The 17,826-nt window shown below is 42.9% G+C and overlaps 1 protein-coding gene across 3 annotated transcripts in view; it reads right to left on the bottom strand.

Moving 5' to 3' along the window:
• Window positions 1-9,145: 9,145 nt before the first annotated feature.
• The window catches only part of LOC135097560 (uncharacterized), a 37,531-nt gene continuing 28,850 nt past the window's right edge, over window positions 9,146-17,826 (bottom strand). For 2 of the 3 annotated variants that reach the window (XM_063999486.1, XM_063999484.1), the window contains 2 exons: window positions 9,536-9,665; window positions 9,146-9,340 (listed from right to left, as the gene is read on the bottom strand). In XM_063999486.1, coding sequence (XP_063855556.1) covers window positions 9,251-9,340; window positions 9,536-9,665 — 220 coding nt within the window. In that variant the 3' untranslated portion in view covers window positions 9,146-9,250. Of the gene's footprint in view, window positions 9,341-9,515; window positions 9,666-17,826 lie in introns of all 3 variants that reach the window. The other variant, XM_063999485.1, reaches the window with a different exon arrangement.

Here is a 17,826-nt window from a genome sequence, read left to right on the forward strand (position 1 = left end):
ATGTGTTATTAATACATTAGTGTAGCATTGCTCACACTGGCGAAGCGTAATGCTGACAAAAGCAAAGCCTTCGTCGCTAAAATCTTTCTCTGAAAACTTGAAGGAGAGAAAGCAAGAGCCGACGGAGAGCAACAAGAGGAAAGCGAGAAGCGCCACCCACACCCACAGACCGAAGGGCAGCACAAAGCCCCACGGGTCCACCTCGACACTCCCTAGACCGGCGAACACCTTAACGGGCATGAGGGAAATTGGCCATATGAAGTCAACGGCCTCTAGTCGGGGAGCGTTCAAGGCGAAGGGTCCCATGCCGACTTCCACTTCATGCGAGAACACACAGTCACTGAGAGAAGAAAATCGTCCTCTTGTTTAGTTGTCTTACGTTTCCCCACTGTTATCTACTCGTATATTATCATTCCTCTTTTATCTCTCCCACTGAATAACCTCTTCCCAGTATGCACATATTTTAACATCCACATGAGAAACAGACAAATAAACACATAGACAGACAGACAGACAGACAGTCAGTACCTGTCTGTACACCTGGCCCACCATGCCGGTGAAGGTACCGTCACGCTCCTTCACGCCCCACGATCCGTCTGGTGGCCTCCGGAACGTATACCTTTTCCGGCGCAGGAACGCAACAGATACTACCATTGTTCGCATACTGTTTTTATGCACTCTTAACACTAACATATAAATGCTTCGAAAACCAATTAGTATATCATCTTTATGTTGCATGATACGATTCAAATCTTTCCTGCCTCACGAGAAATTAACTCCCTGCGCCAAATAGTCGAGGACAGTGACCATGAATCCCTTGAACTGCACCCTCACACCGTCAGGAGCTGTCGGGTCTGGTTCTTCTTTCATTAAATGTCTGTGGTTCCGCTCCATCGCTACCATCAACTCTGCCTCTCCAGACATTCTGTTAGGGCACACATCAAGGCAAGGTAGCAAGGAGCTACCAAACTGTCCATTGAATTAAGTGTATCAAGAATATAAAGTGCTATTAAGAGCAAAAGCATTATTTTAAAGTGACATGAAATCTGCACAAGAATCATAAATACGGTTCAGACAGAAAAACAAAACTTATAAAGTTTTTTTTTTTTTTTTTGTTTCTTTGTCAGTTAAGATAAGAACATAAGAACATAAGAAATAAGGGAAGCTGCAAGAAGCGACCAGGCTTACACGTGGCAGTCCCTGTATGAACACACCTACCTATTTCCATCTGCTATCCCCATCCATAAACTTGTCTAATCTTCTCTTAAAGCTCTCTAGTGTCCTAGCACTAACTACATGATTACTGAGTCCGTTCCACTCATCTACCACTCTATTTGAGAACCAATTTTTTCCTATCTCCTTCCTAAACCTAAATTTTTCAAGCTTGAACCCGTTATTTCTTGTTCTACCCTGGTTGCTGATCCTAAGAATTTTGCTTACATCTCCTTTGTTATAACCCTTATACCACTTAAAGACTTCTATCAGGTCCCCTCTTAACCTACGTCTCTCTAAGGAATGTAAATTTAACAGCTTCAACCTCGCCTCGTAAGGAATACTCCTCATCCCCTGTATCCTTTTAGTCATTCTCCTCTGTACTGATTCTAATAGACCTATATCTTTCCTGTAATGTGGGGACCAGAACTGCACCGCGTAGTCTAGATGAGGTCTGACCAGCGCCAAGTATAACTTTAATATTACTTCCGGCCTTCTACTTTTAACACTCCTAAAAATGAATCTTAGTACCCTATTTACCTTGTTTCTGGCTTCTATGCATTGTTTCCCTAGACGGAGTTCAGAGCTAACTATAACTCCTAAATCTTTCTCGTACCCTGTACCTACCAGAGTTTGGTTGTCTAATGTGTACCTATTGTGTGGGTTTCCTCTACCTACGCTAAGCACTTTGCATTTATTGATATTAAATTGCATTTGCCATCTATCCGTCCATTCATTCATTCTATCTAAGGTACTGGATGTAGAAGCAGAACGTGATTCCATTCACCAATCTATTTACTGAAAAATGTTTTAAGAGAAAATTGTAAATCTACGTTAGAGTTGCATAACTGAGTTGCATGTTGTCAAGAATGGGCGGTTATCAGTTTTTACTGACCGTTTTTCTCCCTCCACATGTGTATGGCTAATAGTAAAATATTGCTTCTCACTTGCTAAATTTGTCCCAGAAGAGTGGCCGATGCAATGAAAGATTACCCCCAGCCGTCCAGGAGGCAACACGCAGCGGGACGACGCCAGGTCGTTGGTATGGCAGCACCACCCACCCAGCAGCGCTGGAAGATGAACAGCGGTGCTCAGTTAGGCCGTGACAGTTCACAAGCATACAGGGAAGCAGTCAAATGATGATCATGAAAACAGTACAGTACATGAGAGGCTCGTCTGTGTACAGTACATCCTCCACACACATACGCCCACACACCTGTTCACCTCCGGCGCCCCATCCACCAGCAGCAGGAGGGAATTGGTAAGGGCGAGAATTTGGTGGAGAGGGTGAAGGCGGTGCGGAGCGCGGCGGCTCACCACAATGAGCCTCGTGGCCCACACCAGCAGGCGACCCTCACGGGCCTGTTGGGCGAAGGCGGCCAAGAAGACTGGGTCGTCACTCACCACCACCACCACGACCATCCACGACGCCAACCGCACCTGTCCGTGACCACACGGCACAGGAGACAAGATAGGAATCAAATAACCGCAACTACAGGAGTAGTAGTAGTAGTAGTAGTAATAGTAGTAGTAGTAGTAGTAGTAGTAGTAGTAGTAGTAGTAATAGTAGTAGTGGTAGCAGTAACAGTAGTAACAGTAGCAATAGTGGTACCGTAGCAGAGGTAGTAGTAGCAGTACAACTGTAACAGCAACAATAGCAACAAAAACCCACCACACACAGGCCTCAGTCCTACCTGGCGGGAGCGCGTGATCACTTGGGCGAGCCGCGAGCCATTCCTGGCAGCCTCAAACACCACTACGCTCCGCGAAGCTCCTAGGAACCTTCGGACTTCCCTCTGAAATCACTCCTGTTAGTATTTCTTTGATTCAGTATTCACAATAATTCGTATAAACCAGCAAAATAAGATGTAAGCCTCACCGAGAAGCCTTTTCCGGCAATAATGACGAGATAGGCGTCGCTTTTCGATGACCCAAGTAGGACATCCTTCACCAACGTGGCCGCGTCTGCCTCCCAGCCGTCCTCCGTGGCTGAATGCGGGACAACACACTGCTGTTAATGGAGGTTTTTCACCCACTTACTGAAGGATGGTTTGACTGCATCTGGCAGGAAGTGGAATTGTTTGGTCCGCTAAGTTAACAAACACTGAACACTGAAGTGGCAGGCAGGCGACCAGAGGAGGTGGCGCTGCCGTCCACGCTTTAAGCCCCACCAGTTGAATTTCCCAAAGAGAGATTATAATCAGGAGTTACACAGTTACAAAGTAATACAGTATAACAAGAAATATACATTCATATACTCACTGTGAAAAAGATGTCAACACTTTCATTTTTGAATACCATTGTTCAAAGTCAACTTTTCAAGATACAGTCACTATGCACAATAGGAAAGTCAGTTATTCTTTCTTCGAGAAAACTTACGTTCCAGGCGGATTGCAGGCACCAGTGTGACGCAGGAACACGAGAAGAACCAAACATGCAACAGCGCCGTCAACCTCATGTTGCGGCTGGCGGAAGGAGAATAACATCACCGTAACAGCGACCTCATTCCCTTTGTAAATGTTTGGAAAAAAAAAAAAAGATGCTAGGAAACACATTCCAGTGATACATTTATTGTTGAGATGAGTTAGCATAGTAGATCAGTACAAAGTCAGATCCGTATCCTACTCTTTTCTTCAGTAATGATAGTTTATTAGAATGCCATTACAATTAAGAAAATTGCAAGGAAGAAATTTCGTGACACAAAGTTTTGGTATATTCTCGCCAAGCGGGAGTTCTCAACGATACCACCAGTTGTGAAACGAGAAGTGTTGCGAACCTTCATAATTATCGGCTATTTTCCTCAAGATATATGATTCGCTGGTTATTCCTTGTTCTTTACTTATTTCATACTTTACACCTTCCTGTTAAATTCTTAGGATTCACATGTATGCCATGATAAGCACATACACTCCTCTTCTTGCGTCCATATACTGAAAACCTCTTAAACTTCTTTTTTTTCGCCACACTGCTTTAATGTAAAAGCCTTCATGACAAGTCTGTATTTCCCTTTACCAAATAACAAGATTTCTCTCTCTCTCTCTCTCTCTCTCTCTCTCTCTCTCTCTCTCTCTCTCTCTCTCTCTCTCTCTCTCTCTCTCTCTCTCTCTCGTGTGTGTGTGTGTGTGTGTGTGTGTGTGTGTGTGTGTGTGTGTGAGTGATCTATTATTATTGTTATTATCATTATAATAAAAATAACAGTAATAATAATAATAATAATAATAATAATAATAATAATAATAATAATAATAATAATAATGATAATAATAATAATAATAATAATAATAATAATAATAATAATTTATTGTTTACTTTTTATTCATTTCAAGTACATAGCAGCCATACGGGATGACAATCTACACATATTAACCATAAGTATCTACACTAGGATACTTTGGCTGCCACATGGCGCCGGCAAACTGGAAAACCAGGCCCGTGATAATCAGATAACCAATGTATTTTTTCAGGGGTTTGTTTCTGCACCCTACGCAGCGGATCACAGCTCCCAACTTTAACCAGGAAGCTAATCACTACTAGGTGGACAGGCGCTACACAAGAAATGAGTCCGCCTAGAAACTCCTGACCTGGCCGGGGAATCGAACCTGAGACCTCCAGCTTGTGAAGCGGGTGCGCTGGCCTTTGCGCAACAAGGTGTGTGTGTGTGTGTGTGTGTGTGTGTGTGTGTGTGTGTGTGAAATATGCTAGAAGATTTCAAGTACTTCATGTCAGTTTGTCATTACCTTAATATAAATGTATTTAATATATATAATTCTTTACAGATTATTTACTCAAATATGATTTGTATCTTCAAAGACCATTAAAGAATCATTCAAATAACTTTGGTAATTGGAAAAGATGCAAAAACGAATGACTGGTTGAAAATTGAAGCACAAACAGTGACCGCATAAAAAAAAATGAAACATGAAATCATGATAGAAATCAACTTGCGGAAGACAAAAAAAGAATATAATCCTTTCCTATTCTTGTTTTCCTTAGTATATTTATGACGAGTTTCTTCAAGGGTTGACTCGCTTAGAAACGCTTTGTAATATAATCCAATATCGTTCAGACAAAAGCTACTGAGGCATGAAGCCAGTCACGCACTGACAAGTAGAATCACAGTGTGTTAATCTTTCAGGTAAGATTTGTTCAGCACAGAAGTGCGTCTCGGAGCTGACAAGGCTGTGAGAGGAAGAGAAATTGTTTGTTTTTGCTCTGGAAGGAGAACCCATGCTATCGTTGCTTGTACTGTAAAGCAGGTAGTGCTGGTGTCCGTCCATTGCCTTAGAAAGTCGCTCATTCTGCTCCCACCAGCGCAACCAGCGCCTCACGGTATGCGGGCTCCTGCCAGACCGCCGAGCTATTGACCTCAAAGAAAGGCCGGCAGACCACAGCCACAAGAACGTCAGCCGCTCGTACAAACACGTTTCTCTCCGGGGATGAAACACCATCATTTCCTCTACAAGGAAGTAACACAGTCTGATAAAAAAAAAAAAAAAAAAAAAAAATCCTAATACACTATGATGACAGTACACCAAGTGTGTGTGTGTGTGTGTGTGTGTGTGTGTGTGTGAAACATGTGCTGTTGTACATTCTATTTTAATATTGTATTCTTGACTTTGTGTGTGCTACGATTCTCTTTTTTTTTTTTTTTCTGAGCATATGTGCATTTCATTCTAGATCTTGGATTTTTTTTTTAACTAAGGGGTATGTACATGTTGAATGTTTGTAGTTTTATTTTGGGATGTTACACCCTTCATTGTACCTTTATTTCCAGTTAAATATTATTTTTGTGCAAGTGTATGTGTGTGTGTGTGTGTGTGTGTGTGTGTGTGTGTGTGTGTGTGTGTTTTACCTGTCGTTCAGTCAGTTGCTTTAATGTTTTGTTTATATATTTTTAATTGTTGTTTTATTTTCACTGCCTTGGGAATGCCTTCATCATAGTGTTTGCTCTGTTTGCCAATAACCTGAGACTACCGTACATATTCGAGTTTTCATTTTTTTTTAACTATACATTGTGTTAGAGCATTTAGCATGGCTATTCCATTGCTTTATGTATTGACGAATTTTTTGGGACAGACTTTTATATCAGAAGTTCTATTGTAAAGCTATCTATCTAGCTTACTGTGTGTGTGTGTGTGTGTGTGTGTGTGTGTGTGTGTTGCATCACTACCAGAATTCGTGCATGCAAGGCAGAGACTGCTCATCACCAACGCAAGAGTGGCGGGACTCACCGGCAGGAGTGTCGGGGCAGGCCTCGGCAGCAGCAAGCAGGTGGAAGCCAAGTGAGTCTCGAGCAGGGGCGACGCCACTTTATATGGGCATCCAGTCTCAACCACGTAAGAAGGTCATACTGACAAGCCGCGACTGACTGACACAGACTATTATCAGCTTTTTATCACGCATGGCTAGGAAATGTTTGTTACTACAGAATGGTGAGGATTGAAAACAACGAAAGTAACTATGTAACAAAACTTTTTAAAATTTAGCCATTAGGTGGTGGTAGTAGTATTCTCACCATAATCACAATAACGCAAAGAAATTGGGCTTGTCTCCCTTCATGTCCTGGGCCCGTATCTGCGAAGAATACTTAGTATTGTTAAGTACTCTTTACAGACGAAATTTTTAAATCTTACACTTAAGAATTGGGGAAATGCTTAAGTCCTACCTTCCAAAACATTTACTCTAAGTACACTTAGCGGACAAAGAAGTTAAGTGTTGTGGATGAGGTGTCTCAACTCGCTTCTCCAGCACTTAACTATTCACAATCAAGATGGACGCACCACAACAAAGAGAGAGGAGACGGAGGACAAGGATTCATAGGCCTAGAAAACACATTTTGAATGTGTATGAAGACGCTGAACTCGTAATGAGGCACAGACCGGACCGTGAGGGAATATTGCTGGTGTGCAACATGGTGAGCGATGCCATCGCATCCAAGACCAACAGGAGCATGGCAACAAGTGTGGAAATGAAGGTGGCCACAGCACAGCGATATTTGGCTACTGGGAAAATACAGCTCTGCAGTGGTGATGACCTTGGCTTATCCCAGAAAGCCATTAGTCAAGTGATAGGGCAGACTTTGGATGCCCTTGTAACACCAGCCTTCGTGAGAACATTTATAAAATTTCCAACCAGTGTAGGTGACATTCAGCGAAAACAAGCTGACTTCATGGCAACTGGCGGCTTTCCTGGAGTGGTGGGAGCCATAGATGGTACACGTATTAGAAAAAAAAAAAAAAAAAAAAAAATATATATATATATATATATATATATATATATATATATATATATATATATATATATATATATATATATATATATATATATATATATATATATATATATATATATATATATATATATATATATATATATATATATATATATATATATATATATATATATATATATATATATATATATATATATATATATATATATATATATATATATATATATATATATATATATATATATATATATATATATATATATATATATATATATATATATATATATATATATATATATATATATATATATATATATATATATATATATATATATATATATATATATATATATATATATATATATACATATATATTTAAAATTTCTGATTGGGGCAGACCAAACTTGGTATTGTTCAATGCCTCAAAAACTCAGTTCCTCCATCTATCAACTCGACACAACCTTCCAGATAACTATCTCTCTTCTTGAATGACACTCAACTGTCCTCCTATTCTACACTGAACATCATCGGTCTGTCCTTTATAATATGAACTGGAAATTTCACATCTCATCTCTAGCTAAAACAGCTTCTATGAAGTTTGGTGTTCTAAGACGTCACTGCCAGTTTTTCTCACCCCGCCCCCCAAAGCTAACTCAGTACAGGGGCGTCATCTGTCCATGTATGCTTCAAATGTCTAGACAGGATCTTTTAGACAGGGTGAAATCAAAAGCTTTTCGTCTCAACTCCTCCCCTCTAACTAACTGTCTTCAGCCTTTCTCTCATCGCCGCAGTGTTGCATCTCTAGCTGTCTTCTACCGCTATTTTCATGCTAACTGCTCTTCTGATCTTGTTAATTGCATGTCTCCCCTCCTCCCGCGGCCTCGCTGCACAAGACTTTATTCATTCTCTCACCCCTATTCTGTCTACCTCTCTAATGCAAGAGTTAACCAGTATTCTCAATCATTCATCCCTTTCTCTAGTAAACTCTGGAACTCCCTGCCTGCTTCTGTATTTCTACCTTCCTACGACTTGAATTCCTTCAAGAGGGAGGTTTCAAGACACTTATCCTTTATTTTTTCAATATCGCTTTGGACCCTTTTCTGGGACTGGTATCTCAGTGGGATTTTTTTTTGTTGGATTTGTGTTGCCCTTGGCCAGTGTCCTTCCTACATGAAAAAAAAAAAAAATAAATAAATAATAATAAATAAATAAATCATGCAACCAGCTGTGATATGCAAGCAGCGTTGTCCCCGTCATGGCAAATACTTCATGGCCACCACCACCACAACTTCTCCCTTACTCGAACAAACAAGGGCTGCTGGATGTTGTTCTCATGTCACTCTATTCACCTGCTGCAACTGTGATGAGCTTGATGAGAAGTAGTCTGTCCTGAGCACCACACGCACGTCAGGCGCCTCAGGGGACTCAGTATTCCCATTGTGAGAGTAAATCCAGACTGTATCAGCATTTACTTTGGATAACCTGGTGTAACTGATCCCAGTAAAAGCACAACAAGATCCCAAAGTCAACGTGGACCTTGACTTATTTACTGTCATCAGCATCCAGGGAGCCATACCAAACAATGGGTATAAGATCTACATGTGGACGCCGACAGTAGGTTATTTTATTCAGTCAAAACCTGAAGACTTTTCGTATTTCAGGAACCTTAAGAATTATATACGGAAATAACGTACAGAAATATGATCTTAAGTTATTTATTACGTAATTACATTTACTCTATCATATCCTTAACATACACTCGCGCGCGCGGACGTAACAACATGCCGGGGTCCATTACCGTTGAGCTCAGCGACCCAAGGTTCCAACCATCATTACTTCCAAAAAGAGAGTGGCGAGGCCGACCGCCAGTCCTCCTAACAGTAGCACAAGCATGGCCTGAGGGATGTTAGATTATATTATCAATTATATTAATAATGTAATTTTCCTCCTTCCCAACCTTGATAGAGTGGGATTAACATTAACGAGTGTGAGGGCAAATAATTTTACCTATAAAAATTCAAAACTAGTATTCTTCACAAATGTAAAAATCATATTACTCGGCATAACTTACAAGAGTTACAAGGCCCTTACCCAGCACTGCCTGAGGGAGAGAGACGAGCTGATGGTGATCTTGGTCGGCACTTGGGCACAGGCGCTGGAGTTGGGAATAGTTGCAGAGATCCAGTGTACGTACAGTCCAGCCTCGGTCATGGAGATTATCCTGTAATTAGAATTAAACGCAGTAAGCTAGAAGAAAACTAATGTTAAAAATAAAAGTACACGCTGCATAAAAAGAATAATAAAAAATAAAACGCACAACGGCTGCAATGTACCATATATTATTTGTTATTGTGAGCACTCGCAAACAAAGTGGGCATATCACGCAGGGAAGCCACAGAACGCCTGTCTTCTGATCTTTCTAAAATTTCTGATTGGGGCAGAGCAAACTATGTATTGTTCAATGCCTCAAAAACTCAATTCCTCCATCTATCAACTCGACACAACCTTCCAGACAACTATCCCCTCTTCTTCAATGACACTCAACTGTCCCCCTCTTCTACACTGAACATCCTCGGTCTGTCCTGTCTGAAATGGAAACTTCACATCTCATCTCTAGCTAAAACAGCTTTATGAAGTTAGGTGTTCTGAGACGTCTCCGCCAGTTTTTCTCACCCCCCCAGCTGCTAACTCTGTACAAGGGCCTTATCCGTCCATGTATGGAGTATGCTTCACATGTCTGGGGGGGTTCCACTCATACTGCTCTTCTAGACAGGGTGGAATCAAAAGCTTTTCGTCTCATCAACTCCTCTCCTCTAACTGACTGTCTTCAGCCCCTCTCTCACCGCCGCAATGTTGCATATCTAGCTGTCTTCTACCGCTATTTTCATGCCAACTGCTCTTCTGATCTTGCTAACTGCATGCCTCCCCTCCTTCCGCAGCCTCGCTGCACAAGACTTTCTTCTTTCTCTCACCCCTATTCTGTCCACCTCTCTAACGCAAGAGTTAACCAGTATTCTCAATCATTCATCCCTTTCTCTGGTAAACTCTGGAACTCCCTGCCTGCTTCTGTATTTCCACCTTCCTATGACTTGAATTCCTTCAAGAGGGAGGTTTCAAGACACTTATCCACCAATTTTTGACCACTGCTTTGACCCTTTTAAGGGACTGGCATTTCAGTGGGCATTTTTATTATTAGATTTTTGTTGCCCTTGGCCAGTATCCTTCCTACATAAAAAAAAAAAAAAGTGTGTTTCATTAAGGAGTTTACTCTTAGCTTTGAAGGCGAAGGTGGCAAAACCCGAGAAGACATTGGGACAGGACAAGGTTTGATGTGACGCGTGACGGTGCTGCGGGACAGGATCAAGGCAAGAAGGGTCTCAACATTTTTCGTGAAAAGTTACGTGTGTTTATGATTCAGCAGTGTGTACTTATACTCAAGCTCCCCGCCACAGATTTCATGAAAAGAATTAGAATAAATCAATGCCAGTTAATCACCTCAACTCTAATTAACCTGCAACCAAGGGGAGAGGGAAGAAAGAAAGACTGACAAACAGACACACGATGGACGAGTGTGTAACAAAAGCTATAATTAAGAAACAAACAGCCAAATCAGGTATTGTAGTCGCCTACCAAAAATTACTTTATTTTGATGAGAAAGCAGCAGACGTGGTAGTAGTGATGGTGTAGTGATGGTGTTGGTGGAGTAGTTGCAAGGTGACCTGTTTGATGGTGTATATGGCAACTCTCCATATTCACCATCCAAAAATGGTGATTCACCTCACCACTGCTTTTTTTCTCTCCTCTGCTCACAATATCAATTCAAACCAAACATGAAAACTTGCGCAAAGACTTTCAGCATCTGTGTGGTGGTGGTGAGTGTGGTGGTGGCGGTGGCGCTCATCACCTCCTCCTTGTGGGGCGTGGTGATGGACGCCCGCAAGCTTGGACTTCTGGTGGAGGCGTGGCAGCGCGCCGGTCCCCACACCACTCCTGTGGGGAAGGTGCGGGAGTGGCTGGCCACTGCCTGGTGGTTGGGGCCCATGAAGCCTGCCCCTCCAAGGGACCCCCTGTCGGAGTGCGGCATCCCCGTCACCGACTGGCGGGAGCTGGTGGGCCTCGTGGTGAACATGAAGGGCCGCCTGGCGTGCGTGTAGGAGCAAATCCTGCTGGCTGAGCAAGAGCATGATGACTTCTACACAAGCCTGGTGGTGGCGGCGTGTTGCCTGGTGGCGGTGCCGCTGTGTGGCGCCCTGCTGATAGGGTGTTCCTGCGTCCTCCTCCTCCTGCCGTGGCGCCACCATCAGTCACTCGAGGAAACCAAGGATCTGCAGACCTATACGGGACACACTGAGGATCAGCTCACAGTGATCCACTACAAACTTGTACGACGGAAACTGAAGAAGCTTCTGAGGCAGCACTGTCCCCTGAAACGACACGTCCTGCTTGTAATGTTTGACTGGCTGACCGAGGTGCAGCTCTCCCCGGACACTGGTGGCGACGGCCGCGTCCCGGTGCCCCTCCTGTCGCGGGAGGCGGTGCCACTGGCGATGCAGGAGGACGCTCGCGTCGAACAGGGAGGCCAGCTGAGCGTCCCCCCTGTGGAGGACCCGGCGGCCCCTGTAAAGGACACTGCAGCCCAGGAGGCAGGTGGCGAGGAGGCCCACAGCCTGGTGCGGCGCAGCATTGTGGTGCCTCCTCGGTTCAGGCACAGGCTGGCTGGCGCCGGGGAGTGGCACCTTCGGTATTTAGCGCGCCACTACTGCGTCTTGGTGTGCCACACTTGGGACGCGCCGCGGGGCAAGCTTCACATTAAAGGCCCCAAGAAACGCGTGCTGGAGTGCCACGCCCACGTGCAGGACTTGCTGGCGGCCTACCGTGCACGTGAGGCGGGGCCCAAATGAGAAGCCTTCACTTTGCTCTCCCTCAACACAAAGGACACGCTTTGTCCTAAGAAACCTTAGGGTGACTGTAGTAGTAGTAGCAGCAGTAGTATTAGTAGTGGTAGTAGCAGTAGTAGCAGTAACAGTAACAGTAACGGTGGCAGTAGTAGCAGTAGTATTAGTAGTGGTAGCAGCAGTAGTAGCAGTAACAGTAACAGTAACGGTAGCAGTAGTAGCAGTAGTATTAGTAGTGGTAGCAGCAGTAGTAGTAGTAGTAGTAGTAGTAGTAGTAGTAGTAGTAGTAGTAGTAGTAACAGTAACAGTAGCAGTAGTAGAAGAAGCAGTAATTCGTTGTTACCTGTTCACTTTACGTCAGTTTCGTTATCTACACTTTTAAGTTGGCTACCATTCATAATATACTTTGCTTTCTCGTTTCGATACCCTATATGAAACACTTTGTACTTATTCACATTAAGACTCATTTGACAGAAGGTGGAGGAGGAGGAGGAGGAGGAGGAGGAGGAGGAGGAGGATAGCAAGGAAGGTGATGTGAAAAGAAGAGTAAAGGGAGAAGGATGAAGAGAGAAAGGAGGGCAGATGAAGAAAGAGGAGGAAGATGAAAAGGAGGACAATAAAAAGGAGAACAAGGAGAATGACGAGAAAGACGAGGCAAGGACAGAGATGAAAGGAAGAAGAGAGAGAAGAGAGGTGAGAGAAAGGATATAAAATTGAAAGAGAAGACGGAAGGAGAGGAGGGAAGAAAATGCGGATAGGAGAGAGAAAGAGGATATAATATCGAGATAAGAAAAATATAATGAAGAGAAAGGAGAGAAAGACAAACAATAAACAAGGATAAAGAAGAGGAAATACAAGGAGAGGAAAAGGAGGCGTTTCTGAAACTGGATGAGGAGGGAGAGAGAGAGAGAGAGAGAGAGAGAGAGAGAGAGAGAGAGAGAGAGAGAGAGAGAGAGAGAGAGAGAGAGAGAGAGAGAGAGAGAGAGAGAGATGAGAGGAAGGAGCAGAAAGAGGGAAGATAAGGAGAAAGATGAAGAGGAAGACGAAGAAGAATAAGAAGAGGAAAAGGTCGTCTTGTTTTAGTCGTCTTACCTGGAAGTTAATCTTGCAATCCTCATCTCCTCTCACTCCCTTTTCTAGTTCACAAGATTTACAGTGTGTCTTCTTCTCCTCCCCTCCTTATCTCCTTTAAAATTTCTTTCCGCAAAGCCCTTCATACAATGTCACGCGTGGTCACTGCACACACACACACACACACACACACACACACACACACACACATACACACCCACACACACCAGAGCATCATAGTGGATAAATTAGAGTATTATTATTTATTTTCAGGCGTGGTTGGTGTGTATTAACATAAAAGTCCTATTAGCAATGTTTTCTTTGTTGGCTTTTTGCTATGTATTTTTCCATGATGCTTTTGTTGATCTGTTAGGAATAGTACCTGGATGGTGTGTGTGTGTGTGTGTGTGTGTGTGTGTTTCTATCGTAAGGTGGTGAGGGATCAGAGAAGTTTCTTATTGCTCTTATTGTTGTTGTTGTTGTTGTTGTTGTTGTTGTTGTTGTTGTTGTTGTTGTTGTTGTTGCTGTTGTTTTTCTTCATCATCATTAGTATCACGTTTGCCTCTTCCTCCTCCTTCTTAATATCATCATCATCATCATCACTATATCATTACTATTGTTGATACTTCCATCGTAATTATCAGTAGTAATACTAAATACACATGCATAACACATTTATCACGTTACGCTACTTAAACATAAGTATCATGACACTCTCTCTCTCTCTCTCTCTCTCTCTCTCTCTCTCTCTCTCTCTCTCTCTCTCTCTCTCTCTCTCTCTGTCACTTTTACATAAACTTCCTCTTCTCTCTTTCTCTTCGTAATCATCTTTCATATCCGCTTTCTCCTTTATTTTTCACAATTTTTATTTCCTTTATGTCAGCTTAAGCCTCTCTCTCTCTCTCTCTCTCTCTCTCTCTCTCTCTCTCTCTCTCTCTCTCTCTCTCTCTCTCTCTCTCTCTCTCTCTCTCTCTCTCTCTCTGTAGGGACGCTATGCAAGAACACTAGGGTATCACGTTACTGACTCTTCGCTGAGCTGTGGAGAGCCGCCCCCCTCTCTCTCTCTCTCTTCCCCTGACTTGAGCGTGAAATTGCCACTCCACTCCTCTCTTCTATCCTCCATCAACTCCTCCCCCTTCCTCTCCCCTCCTCTGCTCTTAGATACGCTGCGCCCAGTGGCTACTCCCGCCCTCTGTTGCATCACGTACAGCCAAGATACAGGAACGAGTCATTTGGGTTGGGGAGGTAAAAGATAAATAATATGGGGACAGATTTATGGAAGGTATGAAGAGGTGGTGTTGAAGTTGAAGTTGGACAAAACAACGAGACACTTGGGTTGGGAAGTTAAAGGTAAGTCAAATAGTTATGTCTGCTTTCGTTTTCTTTACTCTGTTTTTTTTTTTTTTTTTCCACGCTATGTATGAAGAGTCTACACACACACACACACACACACACACACACACGTACGTTTCCGGTAACTATCACTGCCAACTTCACCATTACAAACTACCTTCATTATCAAGCGAATTTATTAACCACCATCACCACCGCCGCCGCCACCGCCACCACCACCACCACCACCGCCACCATAACCATCACCTCCAGACAGGTGCCATTGCCATCACCACCACCTCCAGAAGCATCACCACTGCCGTGTCTGTCATTTGGGAACGGATTCAGACCAGGAGGAGGAGGAGGAGGAGGAGGAGGAGGAGGAGGAGGAGGAGGAGGATTAGAAAGGAAAACCAAAAAGCAGGAGATATTTTGGTCATCGTTAAGAGGTTGGGACGAGGAGGACAAAGAGAACAAGTACGAAGACTGGAAACACAAAAGGTACTTAAGCCTTCCATCACCAGAATCTCATGCACTTTATATTTCTTCCCGGAACCATGCCAAGTCTGTTCTCCAACTAGCCAAAAACTCCTTAATTAACAGAAAATGTCAAAATCTTTAAAGATCTAACTCCCCTCGTGACTTCTGGCATCTAGCCAAAAATATCTATAATAACTTTGCTTCTTCTTCTTTCCCTCCTCTATTTCAACCAGATGGCACCACTGCTATCACATCTATTTCTAAAGCTGAACTCTTCGCTCAAACCTTTGCTAAAAACTCTACCTTGGACGATTCTGGGCTTGTTCCTCCCTCTCCTCTAGCTTCTGACTACTTCATGCTACCTATTAAAATTCTTCGCAATGATGTTTCCCATGCCCTCGCTGGCCTAAACCCTCGGAAGGCTTATGGACCTGATGGGGTCGCTCCTATTGTTCTCCGAAACTGTGCCTCCCTGCTTGCACCTTGCCTAGTCAAACTCTTTCATCTCTGTCCGTCAACATCTACCTTTCCTTCTTGCTGGAAGTTTGCCTACATTCAGCCTGTTCCCTAAAAAGGGTGACCATTCTAATCCCTCAAACTACCGTCCTATTGTTTTAATTTCCTGCCTATCTAAAGTTTTTAATCTATCCTCAACAGGAAGATTCTTAAACATCTATCACTTCACAACCTTCTATCTGATCGCCATTATGTGGTTCTGTCAAGGCCGCTCTACTGGTGATCTTCTGGCTTTCCTTACTGAGTCTTGGTCATCCTCTTTTAGAGATTTTGGTGAAAGTTTTGCTGTTGCCTTGGACATATCAAAAGCCTTTGATAGAGTCTGGCACAAAGCTTTCATTTCCAAACTACCCTCCTACGGCTTCCATCCTTCTCTCTGTAACTTCATCTCAAGTTTCCTTTCTGACCGTTCTATTGCTGCTGTGGTAGACGGTCACTGTTCTTCTCCTAAATCTATCAGCAATGGTGTTCCTCAGAGTTCTGTCCAGTCACCCACTATCTTCTTATTATTCATTAATGACCTTCTAAACTAAAATTTTTTTCCTATCCACTCCTACGCTGATGATACCACCCTGCACTTTTCCACGTCTTTTCATAGACGTCCAACTCTTCAGGAAGTAAACATTTCACGCAGGGAAGCCGCAGAACGCCTGATTTCTGATCTTTCTAAAATATCTGACTGGGGCAAAGCAAACTTGGTTTTGTTCAATGCCTCAAAAACTCAATTCCTCCATCTATCAACTCGACACAACCTTCCAGACAACTATCCTCTCTTCTTCAATGACACTCAACTGTCCCCCTCTTCTACACGAACATCCTCGGTCTGTCCTTTACTTATAATCTGAACTGGAAACTTCGTATCTCATCTCCAGCTAAAATAGCTTTTATGAAGTTAAGCGTTCTGAGACGTCTCCGCCAGTTTTTCTCACCCCCCCAGCTGCTAACTCTGTACAAGGGCCTTATCCGTCCATGTATGGAGTATGCTTCGCATGTCTGGGGGGTTCCATTCATACTGCTCTTCTAGAAAGGGTGGAATCAAAAACTTTTCGTCTCATCAACTCCTCTCCTCTAACTGACTGTCTTCAGCCTCTCTCTCATCGCTGCAATGCTGCATCTCTAGCTGTCTTCTACCGTCATTTTCATGCTAACTGCTCTTCTGATCTTGCTAACTGCATGCCTCCCCTCCTCCCATGGCCTCGCTGCACAAGACTTTCTTCTTTCTTTCATTCCTATTCTGTCCACCTCTCTAATGCAAGAGTTAACCAGTATTCTCAGTCATTCATCCCTTTCTCTGGTAAACTCTGGAACTCCCTGCCTGCTTCTGTATTTCCATCTTCCTATGACTTGAATTCTTTCAAGAGGGAGGTTTCAAGACACTTATCCTTGAATGTTTTACTACCTTACTACCGCTTTGGACCCTCTTATGGAAGTGGCATCTCAGTGGGCATTTTTTTTTTGTTTCCCTTGGCCAGTGTCCCTCCTAGAAAAAAAGAAAATCGAGTGATGATAAAAATCAACTCAACTCTAACGAAAAAAAAAAAAAAAATGAAGTTCTTACAGTGGACGCTACACCCAAGATTTGCACATGAATCAGGTTTTTCTTTATTTATTTATTTTTTTTAATGTGGTGGTAAGGTGAAGCATACTGTGTTGTTTTTCTAAGGGGGCGTTCATAAATGCCAATCAGCGTAACTTCGACCCTGACGTAGAAAGCCAAAGTCGGGTACTCTTGCAGCGACTAATATGGAGTTTGATATATATTATTCTGGTATTTTTTTTTCTTTTTATGATACAACGGTAAAGAATTCTATGTAAGTTTAGATTTCTGAGGTGCGTTCATGATTGTCAATATATCCACCAATAAACATGGACAAAAAGTCGGATATTCTTACACTGGACGCTATCACACTGAAAGCTACGACTTATTCTATATTTTCAAGTGTTGTGAGGTACAATATACAATATTTGCTTGAATTTGTGAGGTGAACTTCATGAATATCAAGATCCTTAAGTAGGAAAAGAAGGAAGTGGAATGCTCTTACACCGGGAGCTATCTAACCAAATGCTGCATCTTTTATTACGTTTTCA

Source organism: Scylla paramamosain, unplaced genomic scaffold (genome assembly GCF_035594125.1).
Source record: "Scylla paramamosain isolate STU-SP2022 unplaced genomic scaffold, ASM3559412v1 Contig25, whole genome shotgun sequence".
Taxonomy (NCBI): domain Eukaryota; kingdom Metazoa; phylum Arthropoda; class Malacostraca; order Decapoda; family Portunidae; genus Scylla; species Scylla paramamosain.